Consider the following 16,609-nt stretch of genomic DNA (forward strand, 5'->3'; position numbering starts at 1 on the left):
TGCCGGCGGGGCGGACGGGTCGGGGGGTGCCGGGTTTGGGGGCGCCAGAGATGCCGGGCTGCCGGCCGGGTTTGGGGGGGCCGGGTTTGGGGGGGCCAGAGATGCCGGGCTGCTGGCCGGGTTCGGGGGGGCCGGGTTTGGGGGGGCCGGGTTTGGGGGGGCCGGGTTTGTGGGCGCCAGAGATGCCGGGCTGCTGGCCGGGTTTGGGGGGGCCGGGTTTGGGGGTGCCGGGTTTGGGGGTGCCAGAGATGCCGGGCTGCCGGCCGGGTTTGGGGGGGCCGGGTTTGGGGGTGCCAGAGATGCCGGGCTGCTGGCCGGGTTTGGGGGGGCCGGGTTTGGGGGGGCCAGAGATGCCGGGCTGCTGGCCGGGTTCGGGGGGGGCCGGGTTTGGGGGGGCCGGGTTTGGGGGGGCCGGGTTTGTGGGCGCCAGAGATGCCGGGCTGCTGGCCGGGTTTGGGGGGGCCGGGTTTGGGGTGCCAGGCGGGCCGGGGTTTGGGGGTGCCGGGTTCGGGGTGTCAGGCGGGCCGGGGTGCCGGGTTTGGAGGTGCCGGGCGGGCTGGGGTTTGGGGGTGCCGGGTTCGGGGTGTCAGGCGGGCCGGGGTGCCGGGTTTGGAGGTGCCGGGCGGGCCGGGGTTTGGGGGTGCCGGGGTATTGGGCTGGTTTGGGGGTTGCCAGGCGGGCCGGGGTTTGGGGGTGCCGGGTTCGGGGTGCCAGGCGGGCCGGGGTGCCGGGTTTGGAGGTGCCGGGCGGGCCGGGGTTTGGGGGTGCCGGGTTCGGGGTGCCAGGCGGGCCGGGGTGCTGGGTTTGGGGGTGCCGGGTTCGGGGTGCCAGGCGGGCTGGGGTGCCGGGTTTGGAGGTGCCGGGCGGGCCGGGGTTTGGGGGTGCCGGGTTCGGGGTGCTGGGGTGCCGGGCGGGCGGCCTCCCTGGCGCTGCCGGCCGAGGCTGGAGCCGCGCTAATGGTGGGTGATTGGATCAGGGCTCTGGAGGGGAAGGAGCGGCCCCGCTAATGCAAAGCAGAAGCCGCTCAAGGCCGTAATGGCTCGTTATGGTTACGATTATTGCTCCAATCCCGAGCAACAAGTGCTGTCTGGGGAGACGGCGGGGGCCGCCGGCGCGGGCGAGACGGCGCAGCCCCCGTGGGGACCCCGGGACCGGGTGGGTGCTGGGGGCGGCTGCCGCCGTGGGACCCCCGGGCTGGGGCCAGCACCAGCCGCCGGACATGCGGTGTGCCCCCCGCGCCCCCCGCTTTCACCAGCCGAGCGGTCGCTGCCGGGGCCGGGAGGTGATTAAATGCTGGCGAAGCCGAAATGACGCCGTCCCGCCAGCCTGGCCCCAGCAAGGCCCCGCACAGAGGTCCCCGGCACGCAGCGGGTGCTGCCAGCCCCGCGCCGGCACCGTCACCCCACTGGGCAGGGAGGGAGATAATGGGGGTTCGGCCCCCCGCGGGGCTCCGGGCCAGCGGTGCCATCGGGGCTGTGCCAGGGCCCTGCGCTCCGCTCCCCTCGAGCAAGCGTGCGGGGCCGGGGTGCCCCCGGCGCAGTGGGGAGCGGTGGCTGTGGGGCCCGGGGGTGAGGTGGCACCGTCCCCAGCACCGCCAGCCATCCCAGTGCACCAACCAGCTGGCCCCTTGGCTCCGCTGCTTCTGCATGTTTCCTGGTCCCGGTCCCGGTCCTGGCCCTGGTCCCGGTCCTGGTCCTGGCCCCTGTCCCAGTCCCGGTCCTGGTCTTGGTCCCAGTCCCTGTCAGCTCAGCTCCTTCTGATCCTGGTTGGAGCAGCTGCGTCCCAGCCCCTGTCACCTCAGCTCCTCGAGGTCCCAGTCAGCCCAGTATGGCCCAGTCCAGCTGGCCAGGCTGGCTTGGCCCCCCATGACCAACTGGAGAGGTTCACTCTGGCCCCGTGCGTTGCAGCGGGTGCCAGCTGAGCCCCGGTGTCCCCCGGTGTGTCCCCACGGTGCCAGCCCCCCGTCCCTGCCTCCTGCCCGGGGCCAGGCATGGTGCGTGGCCGGGCTCCGGCACCCGCAGCCCCTGCACCCTGGGAAGGGACCCCACCGGCAGCCACGCTGGCCCCCTCCCCAGAGCCGGGGCGCCCGTGGGCGGAGGTGGGCAGGACCAGCCCCCCACCCCGGGGTGACCGCAGCCCCCACGACTCGCCCACCCGCTGCTGGCCGGAGCCTGCGGCCCTTCCGGCACGTCCTCACCGGGAGGTGAGAAATGAGGCTGGGGCCAGGGTGACCCCCGCATCTGGGGAGGGTCTGGCCCCATTTGTACCTGCCAGGAGCAGTTCCTGGGAGGGACAGCCGGGCTGGGGGCTGCGGGGGTCACAGCCGGGCCAGCGCAGCCCTGGGGCAGGGCCGCATCGCTCACCGCCAGCGCCGCACCCAGCACCGGCACCGCGCCCAGCGCCAGCACTGCAGCGGCCCCAGCACCTCACTGCATTGACCACTGGCACCAGTTACCGGCACCGCACTGAACGCCAGCACCACGCCCAGCACCAGCAGGGCAGTAGTACCAGCACCACACTGCATTAACCACTGACACCAGTACCGACACCCCGCCGAGCACTGGCACCACAGCAAGCACCAGCACCGCACAATATTGACCACTGGCACCTGTTACCGGCACTGCACCAAGCACTGGCACCCAGTGAGCACCAGCACCGCACCAGGGCCACAGTGAGCACCAGCACTGCAGCAGCACCCGCACTGCACTGAGCACCAGCACCAGCACCAGCACCGAGCACTGGCACCGCCTGCTCGCTGCCCTGCCCCACCCGCACCCCTTGCACCCCATGTCCCACCTTGGCCCAGGCCAGCACGATGGGCTGGTGGTGGTGGTGGTGGTGGTGGCAGAGCACAGTGGCTCTGCCAGGAAAGGAGGACCGACCCCCGACAGCGGTGCCTGCTGGTGCACGTCCCTGCGGGACCCCCTCACACTGGCACAGGGCTCCCCGTGTGCCATCCCTCACCCCCGCTTCGTGCACAGCCCCCCAAACTCGCAGAAGCAGGTCCCCCCACGCCTGCGCCCGCCGTCACCCGTGCTGACACCCCCCCTGCACGAAGGACCCGTTCGGGTGCACACCCCACCCGTGTGCTGCCCCCGCCCGTGCCCCCGGCGCGCTCACACCAGTGTGACACAGTGGAGCCCCGGGGCTGGGTGAGGTGTGGGGTCTGTTGGGTGGTTCCGGCACCGCGCAGGCACAGGACCCACAGGGATGAGGGGCTGCAAGGGGGGCTCGGGGTCCTGCAGTGCTGGGGCAGGGTGCCCACCCGTGCTCCCTGCTGGTGCTGGGCATGGGGGCCGGGGTGCCCGGCAGCCGGCACTCCCCGGGGCCGTGCTTGCCAGCCTGGCACACACGAGGCCGTGCAGCTCCATCTCTCCGTAAATAATTAATGCCTGGGCGGCAGCCGGCACTTCTCCCAGCCTCAGAGAGGCTCCGAGGCCGGGCAGGCCGGTGCTTTTAGCAGAGACCTGCTCAAATATTCAGCTCCATTTCCGCTGCGGAGCTGCGCGGGGCCTGGGCGGCTCCTTCTGGTAAGCGTCTGCCGGGGGCTTTCCCGGCCGGGCCCCTCGTCAGGGCCGAGCGAGGCTGGGGCTGAGGCCGGACGTGCTCATGACCGCAGTGGGTGCAGGGCAGCAGCGCTCCGGCCCCCCCAGGCCAGGCGAGGTGGGGGCCGCGGCTGGACCCGACTCAGGGCAGCGGGGAGGGTGCTGCCCACAGGGAGCTGCTGGGCAGAGCGAGGCCGGGGGGGACCCATCAGGCGACAGCGGGGACACGCCAGCCCCCACGGCCCCAAGCCCCGACCCCGGGGTCGCAACACTGGGGCCACCAGCCGTGTCCCGCCCCCCGCCTCAAGGGGCTCACGCTGCAGCACAGCCAGAGCCGGGGTCCCGTCCTGGTGTCCACACACAGTCCCCACAGCCAGAGCCGCCGTCCCGGCCCCCCACGCAGGGTTCTGGCCCCACGGGGGCTCCAGGGGTGGTGGGGCCGTGGCAGGGTGGGCTGGGGCAGGGTGGGGCAGGGCAGGGTGGGCTGGGGGCCGCGGCAGTGAGCTGGGGGGGGGGGCTTGGGGGGGGGGGGCTGGGCGGTTATGGACTGAACTCCTGCCTAATGCACCTGATTGGATTTGCAGAATCTAATTACCTGCCCTCGGCCTTTGATAACGAGGTTCAGAGCGACGGCTTCTGTCAGCGGCCGCAGCCGTGGCACCCCGGCCCGCGGGGACGGGCAGCACCGGCACCCGAAGCCCCGCGACGGACGGGACCCCCCGGCCAGCGCCAGCCCCGGGGGAGGCGAGGGCGGGGGCGCGGGGGGCCCCAAGGACCGCCCGGTACCGACAAGGAGGCTGGAGCGTGGGAGAAGATCCCGGCGTGCCTGCCCACCCGTGGGTCCCGCGGCTCCGGCGCATCGGCACCGGTTCCGCTGGACCAGGACCGAGGAGCGGAGCGGGGCAGCGGGGCCGGCGCTGCCCGTCCTGCCCGCAGGCAGCCACAGGGGCCCGGGGACCGTCCTCCTGCCCCCGCCCCCCAGCACTCCCTCCCGCTCCCCTCTCCATCACCCGGCCGGCCCCCCACCCAGCCACGCCACCGCCCCGCTGAAGGCCTGGAGGCTCGGCTACCGCCCTGGTAATGTCGGCGCTGGCCATGGCGGGTGCCCCCCCCTCGCAGGGCTCCCCACGACCCCCCCCCAAGCCGGGGAGGTGCAACCACGGGCACGGCAGCAACTGCTGCCAGAGCTACCCCCGACCCCGACCGCCCCACGACCGCTGCTCCCAGCCCCCCGGAGCTGCCGTAGCCGGGCACGGCGGGTGGGTTTGCAGGGGGTGCACCCCCAGCCCGGCCTCGCAGCCCCCTGCCCGGATCCCCGGCTCCGCTGTCCCCCACCTCGGGGGGGCTGCAGCCTGGGGACACCCGTCAGGGCACAGCCCCCCGGCAGCTCGGGGCCGGCGTCACCCCGCAGCCGCCCGTGGGTCCCCGTCGCACCGAGCTCCTCCCCGAGCACCCCGCGCAGACGCCGGCGGCCTCCGTGATCTCCGGCCGGGGCGGCTCCGACCGGCGGGGCCCCGGTAGCCCGCGGGCCGGCCGGCCGAGCCGCCACTCGCCGCGCACGGTGCTGCCCGCGCTGCCCCGGCGGCCCCGTCCCGGGCCCGTCCCCGGTCTCTCGGTGGGTCGCGGGGGGGAGCGTGCCACCCGCGTCACCCCGCACACCCCGGCCGGGTGCCGGCGCCCACCCCGGGGCGGGCGGCGGGGGGCACCGGGAGTGTTTCATGCGGTTAAGAAGTGTCTGATTGAGGCAGGAGGCGCCAGCAGCTCCCCCGGGAGCCGCAAGCCAAGGACTGGAGGACCAAATGCAGGCTAAAGTAATCCAATCTGGGCTGGCTTCATCTAATTAGCCCAGAATTAACCCAGCAGCCAGAGAGGAGCTGACTGTCCCTACAGTTTGCCAGCGGGTTTGGGGGGAAGCGGGAGGAAGAAGGGGACGTCCAGCGGTAATGAGATTACGGGGGGGAGCGGGCGGGAGCGGGCGGCTTGGCAGCATCTTGCCGGTGGTAACGTGGGGCCCTTCCAGGCCTCCGCCGCTTAATTGCTGCGCGCTGGCCGGCGGGCGGGGGGGGGGCTGCCGGCGAGGAGGGGCGGGCGGGGACCCGAGTTAATGACTCCTGCCCCCGCACCGACACCTGAGCCCGGCAGCAGCGCCCGCGGGGGACGGGGACACCGGCCCGGCCGGCCCGCGGGGACACGGCACCGCGAAGCCGGACCCTCGTGTGCCCACACCCCCACCCCGGCCTCCCAGGGCGGACGTGCCGAGGGCCGGGGGGGCCCAGGATGGCGGGGGGGGCCCGAGGCGGTGGGATGCTGGGTCGTTTTCCCGAAGGTCGATTTCCTACACGCCCCTTCTGCCACGTCCCCCCCACCCGGGTGCCACGCTCCTGCCCCGGCGTGGGGACGCGTCCCCCGCGCCCCGCAGGGACTCCCAGGTCCAGCCCCGCAGGGCAGGAGGGGGCCCACGCCGGGGCCCACGGGGTGCTCGCCGTGGCTGAGAAATGAGGAGCAGGTTTGGACCGGGTCGTCCCAGCCCCCTCCTCCCAGTGCAGGTGTGTGGGGGTCCCCGTGCCAGAGACCTCGCTGGCCGCGCAGTCCCAGCCTGGGGGCAGAGCCGCAGGGACCCGGGGGGGCCAGGACCCTGCTGGGCCCCCCCCGCCTCGGGCTGCACAGCGGTTCTGGGGACCTCGGGAGCAGGCACGGGGACACGACCTCATCCCGGCTGCCGGTGGCCCGAGGGGACACAGGGACAGCGGCAGGAGGAGGTGGCAGCTGGGGGCCCCGCGGCCAGCCGGGTCCCCGGACGGGTGACCCCCTGCACCCAGAGCCGGGGTGGCACGGCCCCCACCCACTCCCCCAGCACTCTCAGCCCATCTCCGTGAGCCCTCGGGGGTGTCCCCGCTCCGCGCCATCCTGGGGTGACCCCACCCGCGCTGCCGGAGGGGCCCGGGCAGGGGTCCCTGCCCCAGCCCCACTCCCTGCCTGGTGGTGCCGGCCCCAGACCCCACCTGCGGAGTGCCCTGAGCGGGGGTCGGGACGAGCACCCACCCGGCGAGGCCCCGGCGGGGGGTTGCCGCCCGGCAGACCCCCGTGGGCGCGGGGCGGACCATGGCAGGCGCCGTGTGAGCCCGCGCCGCCCCCGGCCCCGTCACCTGCCCCCCAATCCATCTCCCGGGACCGGCAGCATTCCAGCCCCTGGGCACGGCAAACATCTGCCTCCTGCTCCAGGTTTAATTAACCTGCTGCCGCCTCCCTCCCCCAGCACCAGGCATTTCCTCCCCGCCACCGCTCCGGGCCGGGGCAGGCGCCGATGGGGCCTGGGCCAGCACCGGTGCCGGTGCCAGCACCAGTGCCAGCAGCAGCGCCAGCGCTGGCTGCGCCCCGCTGGGCCACGGCGAGCCCCTCCGCCGCGGCGGGCCCGGAGCCGGTGGCTCTGCCCGGCTGGGGAGAGCGGCGGGAGCACCGGGCAGGTTTCTCCCGGCACCTGCCAGGCCACGGGCAAGAAATGCCGGTAAATTCCCGGGGCTCAGCCGTAGGGCCCCCGTCAGGGCAGGGTCCCGGTGCTGGCACACGGGGACCCCCACCCGCGGCACGGGGCTCCCTCGGGAGCAGCAGGAAGGGTCGTGCCCCCCGGGATGGAAAGGGGCAGCTCCGAGCCTGCCCGGTGCTACGGAGGGATGCGAGTACGGCCCGGCCCGGCCCGGCCCGGATCGGCACGGCCCGAGGGTCGAGAGTGCACCCGTCCGGGGCCTGGTGGGGACGGACGTGTGTGTGCGCCCGTCTCCACGTGTGTGCGTGGGTGTGCATAAACACCGAGCAGTGGGGGCTGTGCACGCGAGTGCGGCTGTGCTGAAGTGTGAGGTGTGTGTGCGTGTGCACACTGGTGCTGTGCAGGCCCGTGTAGCTGTGCCGTGCCCCGGGGGGTGTGTGTGTGGGGAGGGTGTGTGTGAGCGTGTGCGTGTATACGCGTGCATCCGTGACGTGCAGCGTGTCTGTGTGCGTGTGCGGCTGTGCCGTGCTGTGGGCTGAGCACACACGCGTGGGCACGCCGCTGGTGGTCTGCGTGTTTGTGCATTGCCACCCCACGCTGCCAGGCGAGTGGGCGCCCGTGCAGCCCCGGGTGCCGGTGGCCCCACGCCCCGGAGGGGCTGCGGGGACGGTCACCCCCCAGCGCAGCGGGTCCGGTTGAGCCCGGGGCCCCCCGGTGCCCCCCGGGTGCGGCAGCTGCAGCTCCCGGTGCCGGCGTGATTTACAGGCGCAGGCCCCGGTAATGTCATTTTCCCCAGACCGGTGGCGCCAGGGTGGCCGGGCGGCCGCCCCCCGCCCCCCTCGCCTCCCCCCCGGTCCCTGGTCCGGAGCCGTGACCCGCCGCCCCGACCCCCTGCCCGCCCGGGTGTCGTGACCCCCATCCCGGCAGCCGCTGGGACCGACCCGCGGGGCCGCCCCACAGCCGCACCCCACGGGCCGTACCCACCGCTGGCGGCGCGGCTGTCGCGATAGTCGCCGGGAGCCCCGGCCCGGCCCGTGTTGCTCTCCGCGGGCCGATACCGGCCGCCGGTGGGGCTGCAGCCGGGCCCGCTCCTGCGAGCCAGGTACGAGCGTCCCGACGGGGCCGGTCTGGGGTCCATGCCCGGGAACGGCGGGTCGGGGGAACCGGGATCCGTCACCAGGGAACGGCGGTTCCGGGGAAAATGGGGTCAGTGCTACCGGGAACGGCGGGTCCGAGGGAAACGGGATCCCTGGCCCGGGAGCGGCTGGTCGGTGCGACTGAGGTCGGTGTTCCGGGAACGGTGGGTTCCTGGGAACCGGGGTCCACGCTACGAGCAACGGAGGGTCGAGGGAACCAGGATCCCTGTCCCCGGGAGCGCGGGTCCCTGCTACCGACAACGGCGGATGGGTCCGTGTCGTGGGAACGGCCGGTCGGGGAAAGTGGGCTCCGCACCGCCGGGAACGGCAGATGGGTCCGTGCGCCGGGACCGGCGGATCGGGGCGAACCCCGGGTCCGTGTCCCGGGAGCGGCGGCCCCGTGGCCGCGGGGTCCGCTCGCTCCGTGGTGGACGGTTTCGGTGCTCCCGGGCAGCGGCGGCTCCGGGGGCTGAAGCCTGCGCGCCCCGGGAGCGGCGGGCGTGGTGCCGGTCCGTGCGCCCCGGGATAACGGCGCCGGGGCCCGCTCCGTGCGCCCCGGGACGCGCAGCCATGTCCGCCCGGGAGGCTGGGGGGCCCCGGCTGGGAGCCCCGACGCCGCCGGAGCCTCCCGCCGGGGCTGCGGGCGGAGCCGGGGCTGCGCCGGGGCGCGGAGCAGCGCTGCCCGTCCGTCCGGTACCCCGCGCCGCCCCCTCGCTGCTGCGAGCCGGGGGACGTCGGGCGGCCGCCCCGGCGGCGGGGAACCGGGCCCGGGGGCGTCTCGGAGCCGTGCGGGGCGCTCGGGGCGCGACGGGGCCGCCCGTCCGGGCCGGAGCCGGTGCGGGAGCCCCGGCAGGCCGGGCGGGGAGGGGGGGTGGGGGGGAGGCCCGGTGGCGGGGCGGGGCCCCGGGATGCGCGAGCCCCCGCCCCCGGGGGTGCGGGGCTGTCGGTCACGGGGCGCGGCCGCCAATCAGGGCGCGGGCGGTCGGGATTTTGGCAGGTCCAGATGGAGCGGGGCAGAAAAGCGCGCGCCGCCGGGGCCCGCCGCGCACCCGCGCTCCCGCGGGCCATGCCCCGCACCCTGCCCCGCACCCTGCCCCGCACCCGGCCCCGCATCCTGCCCCGCATCCTGCCCCGCACCCTGCCCCGCACCCGGCCCCGCACCCGGCCCCGCACCCGGCCCCAGCCCCGCCGGGCCCGCACCGGGCGCCCCGCTCCCGCCGCCCCCGCTCCCGCCGCCGCCGCCGCTCCCGCCGCCGCCGCCGCCCCCCGCCGCCCCCCGGCCATGCCCGCGCCCCGCCGGCTCTGAGCGCGGCCGGGCGATGGAGGCGGCGGCGCTGGCGCGGGAGGGCGGCGGCCAGGGCCCCCCGCCCCACGAGCCCATCAGCTTCGGGATCGACCAGATCCTCGGTGGCCCCGACCCCGCGGGCGGCGGCGCGGGGCCGGCCCGGGCGGCGGGGGAGCCCGACTACGGGCTCTACGGCGGCGGCTACGGCCCCGCCTGCTCGCTCGGCTCCTACAACCTCAACATGAGCATGAACGTGAGCGTCAACGTGACCCCCGCGCCCGCCGCGCCACCCGCCGGGGTCATCCGCGTCCCGGCGCACCGGCCCGCGCCCGCCGCGCCTCCCGCCGCGCCGCCGCCGGTGCCCGGGCTGCCGGGGCTCACCTTCCCCTGGATGGAGACGACGCGCCGCATCGCCAAGGACCGGCTCTCAGGTGAGCGCCGCGGGCCGGCTCCCGACGGCTACCGGCGGCTCCCGACGGCTCCCGGCGGCTCCCGGCGGCTCCGACGGCTCCCGGCGGCGCGGCGGACGCGGAGCGGGGTCGGGGCGGGAGCGGAGCGGAGCGGAGCGGGGGGGGGGATTCCCGCAGCGCCGGGTCCTCGCCCGCCGCCCGCCGCGCCCCGCCCCGCCCCGCTCCGCCGGGAAGCGGCCGCCGTCGGGGCCCGCGGGGAGCGGCTTGGGGCTGGCACGGTTACCGGCAGCTCCGCTGCGGCCCCGCTCCGGCTCCCGGCGGCTCCGGGCGGGGGCCGGGACCGGGTCTGGCTCTGAGCGGTGCCCGAGGGCTCCCGCCACGGCCTCGGGCTCCGCTCCGTGCCTGGTCCCTTCTCCAGGCCCGGGGGCGCTGGGTGCCGACCCCGTCCCACCCACAACGGGGGTGCGGGGAGCCGGGGTGCGGGGAGGGGGCTCTGCCAGGAGCTGCGGGGCTGCAGGGCAAAAACCCTGTGGGGCTGGGTGTGGGGAGCTGGTGCTCCTGTCCCTTGTGTGCCCCTGGGGACTGGGGCAGGCGGTGGGGGGTGCCTGCGGGGCCCGGCTGTGGGGTGTGTGGGGAGAGGGCTCTGAGACCCGTGTGTGTGGGGGTGGGCACAAGGCGCCGAGGGAGAGGGCGGGTGGCGAGGCAGGTGTCGGGGCGGCGGTGCGGGGTCCTGGCGGGGCTGGGGGCTGAGCGCCCACGGCGGGGGCTGGAGCGCCCAGCGCTGGGATGAGGGTGCTGCTTGCTGCACCCCAGAGGAGAAGGCGCAGGGTGCTGTGGTTGCGATGCTGGGCACCGTGGCGGCATGGGGGGCGCGTGTGGGTGCCGGGGGGCCCTGGCCTGGCTCGGCTCGGCTCGGCTCCTTCCCAAGATGGCGGCGCTGCCACGTCCGCAGCACACGGCTCCATGTGGGGCCGAGTCTGGGGGCTCTGTGGGGCCGGGGGGCCGAGCACTGGCCGCAGAGGCGATGAGGCCATGGGGGGCGGGAGGCCGGGGGCCGCGGGGGGCTCAGCCTGGGCGCCAGCAGCGCCGGGTTCACCTCCCGGCCCACCCCGCCATCCCAGCGGTGACGAAGCACCGTCCCCGTGCAGGGGTGGTGGGTGACGTCCCCGTCTCCTGCCTGGCGCCAGCGGTGGGTGGACGGGGCGGCCCCTCCCCGGCACGGGGTCTCCCAGCCGCAGCCATCACTCAGCACCACCGGCCTTGGGGTGGTCTGCGGGCTGTCGGCATCTGTTCCCGGCGAGGGGCCGCCCCGCGTGGGGAGGGGGCGCGGGGGCCTCCGTCCCCCCCGACTGTGCGGCTCCACCTGCGTCAACCGCGTCCGCCCCCGCCGGCGGGCAGCCTGGCCTCCTGCTCGCGCCGCCCGCCTGGGTGCTGCCGGGAGGGAGGGAGGGTCTGGCATCGCGGGGAGGGTCTGCTGGGCGCCCAGCTGTCCCCCGGGGCTGCCCCACATCCCTGCAGCATGGGGTGCCGGGGCCCCATGGCAGCCCGGTGGGCCCGGCCATGTGCAGCCCAGCCCGCGTGGTGCCGGCACCGGCGAGGGTCGCGGTGCCGTGGGGCCGTGGCTTGGCCGTGGGCCGCTGCCGGAAAGGGAGGGGAGCGGGGAGCCGGGGGTTGCACCCCACCGAACTCTCACTTTCCTCCACGCCGCCCTGACTCTCCCTGCGGCTCCGACTGCCTCCGCGGCTGGGATCCGGCGTGCCGGCTTCGCCGTGCCGGGACAGCCCCTTCCCCAGCCCCCAGCACCCAGGCAGCAGCCGGCCCGGATGCTGCCGGCACATGCAGGGAGATGCCATCTGCCTCCCGACGGCTTCTGGGGTGCTGTCCCCACCCCGGGAGGGCTGGGAAGCCCCGGCAGTGCCGCGGAGGCTCCCCCGGGGCTGCGGCAGGGCCCGGGGCATGGGGTTTGTGGTGCCGGGAGCCTTGCCGGCCCCACACCGGCCCTGGGACCGGGTCTGCCACACCGCCCCGTTGGCCCTGGTCCCCACCTGCCAGGCTGGGGGAGCCGTGGGGCCGTGGCCGTGGGGTGCAGATGGGCTCTCCCGCCACATCTTGAGCTGCCCTGCGTGTCCCTGGGCTGGGGGAGCGGGTGGGGGTGGCTCGGGGTCTCCTCCTCCCCTGCTCTCTGCCAGGCAGCGCTGGCGGCCCCCCCGGAGCTCCCCGCCCCCGCGAGCAGCCAAGCCTCCCCCCCGGCTCCCGCGCCGCGCCCCTGGCTCCCCCGAGCAGCCCCTCACCCCGCCTCTGCCCCACAGCCGCGCTGTCGCCCTTTGCGGCAACCCGGCGGATCGGGCACCCTTACCAGAACCGCACGCCGCCCAAGAGGAAGAAGCCGCGCACGTCCTTCAGCCGGGTGCAGATCTGCGAGCTGGAGAAGCGCTTCCACCGGCAGAAGTACCTGGCCTCGGCCGAGCGCGCCACCCTGGCCAAGGCCCTCAAGATGACGGATGCCCAGGTCAAGACCTGGTTCCAGAACCGCCGCACCAAGTGGAGGTAACCGGGGCAGCCCCGGGGCAGCCAGCACAGCTCTGAGCCCCTGCTTCCCTCTGGCAGCCACCCCCCACCGTGGCTGTGCCCCCCGGGAGAGGCTGGGCTGGAGGGAGATGGGGTACCCATCCCCGCTGCATCCCCCGTGCCCAGCTGGGTGAGGCATGGCAGTGCCAGGGGAGGGACGGGCTGCAGGGCAGAAGCTGTGGGGCACTGCTGCAGCGGTGCTGAGAGAGGGACGGGCTGTGGGGTGGCGGCTGTGGGGCAGTGCCACAGCGGCACAGAGCGGGGCCGAGAGAGGGACGGGGCTGTGGGGCAGTGCCACAGCGGCACAGAGCGGGGCCGAGAGAGGGACGGGGCTGTGGGGCAGTGCCACAGCGGCACAGAGCAGGGCCGAGAGAGGGACGGGGCTGTGGGGCAGTGCCACAGCGGCACAGAGCGGGGCCGAGAGAGGGACGGGGCTGTGGGGCAGTGCCACAGCGGCACAGAGCGGGGCCGAGAGAGGGACGGGGCTGTGGGGCAGTGCCACAGCGGCACAGAGCGGGAACGAGAGAGGGACGGGGCTGTGGGGCAGTGCCACAGCGGCACAGAGCGGGAACGAGAGAGGGACGGGGCTGTGGGGCAGTGCCACAGCGGCACAGAGCGGGGCCGAGAGAGGGACGGGGCTGTGGGGCAGTGCCACAGCGGCACAGAGCGGGGCTGAGAGAGGGATGGGGCTGTGGGGCAGTGCCACAGCGGCACAGAGCGGTGCCGAGAGAGGGACGGGGCTGTGGGGCAGTGGCACAGCGGCACAGAGCGGGGCCGAGAGAGGGACGGGGCTGTGGGGCAGTGCCACAGCGGCACAGAGCGCAAACGAGAGAGGGACGGGGCTGTGGGGCAGTGCCACAGCGGCACAGAGCGGGGCCGGCAGCAGGTGTGGGGCAGTGCCGGACGGGCTGTGTGTGGCAGGAGGCAGACGGCGGAGGAGCGCGAGGCGGAACGCCAGCAGGCCAACCGGCTGATGCTGCACCTGCAGCAAGAGGCCTTCCAGAAGAGCCTGAGCCAGCCGCTGCCCCAGGACCCGCTCTGCATGCACAACTCCTCCCTGTACGCCCTGCAGAACCTGCAGCCCTGGGCTGAGGACAACAAGGTGACGTCCGTCTCGGGGGTGGCCTCCGTGGTGTGAGGTGCCCCGGGAGCCGTGGATGTGTGGTGGGAGCCCGGTGGGGTCTGAGCCCGGCACCGCCAGCCTGTGACAGGGAGGGGGCTGCTGCTTCCCGGGAGCCCCCCTCCATCGGCAGCCCCCTCTCTGCCACAGGCCAGCCCCCCCTGGTCCCCCCTCGGGGAGGGTGGACGGGCACCTGCGCTCGGACTCAAAGCTCTGCTGACCCCCGCGGGGACCCCTGCCTGGCGCACCGCTGCGGGCAGCCCCTTGCCCGGACCTCCTGGGGAGCCCATTCCCGGGCCCCCCCACCCTGAGGGCCTCTGCAAGTCCAGCCCCGCTCCATCCCCAGGGCAGCTCCTCGGGTGGTCTCTGCTCAGGACCTGCTGCCCACCCATCAGTGGCTCTCCCGGCCGTGCCAGGCTCTGCTCCCCCCAGGGCAGCTGCAGCCCCCGTCCCACCCAGGGCGGGGCACAGGGTGAACCCCCCCATTCCCAGTGTCAGGAGTGCCCCCTCGCCCTCGCTGGCGCCTACCGCGGGGTCTGCACCACCCACACACACTTGCCTTATCCTGGTCGGAGTTTGCCGGCTCCGGCTTCCAGCTGCGGCCCCGGGCTGGGCGAGGAGCTCGACCCCGTGACCCCCGGCCCCCCCAGCGGTGGGACAGACTGACGGACTGGGCTCCCTGGCGCTCCTGGGCTCCACACCCACTGGTTTGCCGGCTCTCTGCGGCCCTGGGCCTGGACGTGCCCCCGTTGCACCCTGTGATGGACTCGGGGTGCCTCTGCATGCCGAAGGATTGCACCAGCCCCCCCCCCCCACCTCCAAGAGGGGCTGCCCTCATGCCTGTCCCCCCCCCAAGTCTCTGTCTCCTGGGATGCCCTTCACCTCCCCCCACGCTGCCCAGGGTCAGACCAAACCTTGTGTGACCCACAGCACACTCGTGGGGAGGCAGAGGGGCCCACGGGGGGCTGAAATCCCCCCTCCTCCAGCAAATGTCTGCCCCCCCATTCCCCAGTGACCCCCTGAGTGTCCCCAGGCTTGGCCAGGGACCCCCGTCCCTTGCCCTGCCCCCCGGCCTCTGCCAATGCAGGGTCCCTGGTTGATAACAGAGGGCAGGGGGGGCAATAGCGACGACCCTGACCCTAAACTTGACCTTAACTCCCCCCCCCCCTCCTCCGCCGCTGTCCGTGGTGCCGCCGAGGCTGCCGGGGGGGGGGCGGCAGGAGCCCGCTGTGCCGCGGACACGGGGCAGGCTCCTGCCGCCCCCGTCCCCCGCTCTCCCCGCCCCGCTGCTACCGGGAGGAGGCGGGCAACCGGTGCCGGTTCCCGGGCGGCGGGATTGGCTGCGGTTCCGTGACGCTGCCCCGTTTTACCGGGGAGGGGTCGGGGGGTGGGGGGGGCGGAACCGCCGCAGAGCCGCCGGGATGAGCGCGGCCGAGGGCCGGCCCCGGTGCCGGGGGGGCGGCGAGGCGGTGCTCCGCGCCCGTGCCGAGGCTGCCGGGTACCGGCGGCTGCTGCGCGCCCGCGCTGCCGAGGTGGAAGCGCTGCGCGGGGCCGTGGGCGCGCTGCACCGGCGGCTGGAGGGGCTGCGGGACCGGCGCAGCGGGGAGCTCGCCAAGTACCAGGTGCGGGGGGGGCCCCGGGCGGTTTGGGCGGGGGGCAGATAACCGGGGGGTGAGGAAGGGAGGGGGCGGGTTTTGCTAAGGGGGGAGCCGAGGCAGCGGGTGGGGCTGGTGCGGGGCCTGGATGGACGGAGGGCTGGGGAGGGGGGGCGGGGGCCCGGGAGGAAGGGGGTCGGGATGGGGCTGGGGAGGGGGGACAGGGGTCTGGGGAGGTTTATGGGATGGGGGTCAGGATGAGGCGGGGAGGGGGGGACAGGGCTCCGGGGGGGCGGGAGGAAGGGGGTCGGGATGGGGCTGGGGTGGGGGGACAGGGGTCTGGGTGGGGTTATGGGATGGGGGTCAGGATGAGGCGGGGAGGGGGGGACAGGGCTCCGGGGGGGCGGGAGGAAGGGGGTCGGGATGGGCCGGGGGAGGGGGGACAGGGGTCTGGGTGGGGTTATGGGGTGAGGGGCGGAGGATCCGGATGGAACCGGGGAGGGCGCGTACAAGTGGGGCAGGGGACCGGGGGTCGTGCCGGGGCTGGGCGGGGGGGGGCTGAGGTGGGGCTGGGGAGGGGGACCCGTGCGGGCGGGGGTCGGGGTGGGGGTCCCGGGCGTTGCTGACGGCCCGGCCGGCAGGAGCGGGTGGCGGAGCTGGAGCGGGAGATCGGCGAGGCGGAGGCGGAGATGGCCCGGTGCCTGCGGGAGTACCCGGCGCTGCTGCGGCTGCGGATGGCGCTGGAGGCGGAGATCGCCGCGTACCGGTACGCGGGGGGGGGGGCGGGGGGCGCGGGCTGGGCGCGGGGCTCAGCCCGGGCCTGTCTCTTGCAGGGAGATGCTGGAGGGCGAAGAGCTGCGCCTGGGCTGCCTGGGCCTGCCGTGACCGGGACCCCCCGCCCCGCTGCGGGACCCCGCGCCCGGGCCCCCAGACCTGTGCGCCTCGGGGTCCCCTGAGCCCCCCGCTCGCCCCCCGGACACCCCGGCCGTGGGACCCCTGGACCCTCTGGATCCCTCTGGACCCCCGGTTCTCCTGTCCTGCTGTGCCATGGGCCCTCCCGGACTCCTGGGACCCCCAGGTTCCCCAGACCCCCCACCCCAGGAGGCCCCGGCCCCCCAGGAGGGCAGCGCCCACGGGGCCGCACACTCTCACCAGCCTCTCCGGAGCAGCAGCGGGGCTGGGGTCCCGGCCCCGGCCCGCGTGGAAGCACCTCAATAAAGCCCCGTGGCATTACCTGGAGCTGGCCTGTCGGGGGGGGGGGCAGTGTCCCCCAGCTGGGCCCGGCAGCGGGGGCACCCTGCTGCGCTCTCGGGGTCTGCAGCAGAGGCGGGGGGCGGGATGGCTCCGTGGGTGCCGGGGCTGTGTCCCTCGGGGGCTGCCTGGCTGCAGGGTCTTGGCTCCCTCCCACCTGGCCGAAGCCCCCTGCCCCCAGGCTGGGCACCCCACAGGGGTGCCGAGTGGGGCAC

At 75.5% G+C, this 16,609-nt stretch overlaps 2 protein-coding genes across 2 annotated transcripts; both read left to right on the forward strand.

Moving 5' to 3' along the window:
- The first annotated feature begins 9,449 nt into the window (after positions 1 to 9,449).
- TLX2 (T cell leukemia homeobox 2) lies at positions 9,450 to 13,878 on the forward strand. Its single transcript, XM_042808363.1, has 3 exons — positions 9,450 to 9,881; positions 12,170 to 12,407; positions 13,350 to 13,878. Exons 1-3 carry the CDS (start codon positions 9,485 to 9,487, stop codon positions 13,564 to 13,566), a joined length of 852 nt encoding a protein of 283 aa, XP_042664297.1. The 5' UTR covers positions 9,450 to 9,484; the 3' UTR covers positions 13,567 to 13,878.
- A 571-nt stretch (positions 13,879 to 14,449) lies between these two features.
- On the forward strand, positions 14,450 to 16,376 carry LOC122154931 (alpha-internexin-like). The gene is made up of 3 exons (XM_042808366.1): positions 14,450 to 15,170; positions 15,785 to 15,909; positions 15,977 to 16,376. The coding sequence occupies exons 1-3, from the start codon at positions 14,970 to 14,972 to the stop codon at positions 16,026 to 16,028; spliced, it is 378 nt and encodes a 125-aa protein (XP_042664300.1). The 5' UTR covers positions 14,450 to 14,969; the 3' UTR covers positions 16,029 to 16,376.
- Positions 16,377 to 16,609: the final 233 nt, after the last annotated feature.

Source organism: Tyto alba, unplaced genomic scaffold (assembly GCF_018691265.1).
Source record: "Tyto alba isolate M040663 unplaced genomic scaffold, T.alba_DEE_v4.0 Super-Scaffold_6, whole genome shotgun sequence".
Taxonomy (NCBI): Eukaryota; Metazoa; Chordata; class Aves; order Strigiformes; family Tytonidae; genus Tyto; species Tyto alba.

Excerpts from the sequence above, each read along its gene's own strand:
- TLX2 (XM_042808363.1), top strand. The coding sequence starts at position 9,485 with ATGGAGGCGGCGGCGCTGGCGCGGGAGGGCGGCGGCCAGGGCCCCCCG. Across the intron at positions 9,882-12,169 it reads CGCCAAGGACCGGCTCTCAG|CCGCGCTGTCGCCCTTTGCG; the intron begins GTGAGCGCCGCG and ends TCTGCCCCACAG. Across the intron at positions 12,408-13,349 it reads AACCGCCGCACCAAGTGGAG|GAGGCAGACGGCGGAGGAGC; the intron begins GTAACCGGGGCA and ends TGTGTGTGGCAG.
- LOC122154931 (XM_042808366.1), top strand. The coding sequence starts at position 14,970 with ATGAGCGCGGCCGAGGGCCGGCCCCGGTGCCGGGGGGGCGGCGAGGCG. Across the intron at positions 15,171-15,784 it reads GGGAGCTCGCCAAGTACCAG|GAGCGGGTGGCGGAGCTGGA; the intron begins GTGCGGGGGGGG and ends CCCGGCCGGCAG. Across the intron at positions 15,910-15,976 it reads GCGGAGATCGCCGCGTACCG|GGAGATGCTGGAGGGCGAAG; the intron begins GTACGCGGGGGG and ends TGTCTCTTGCAG.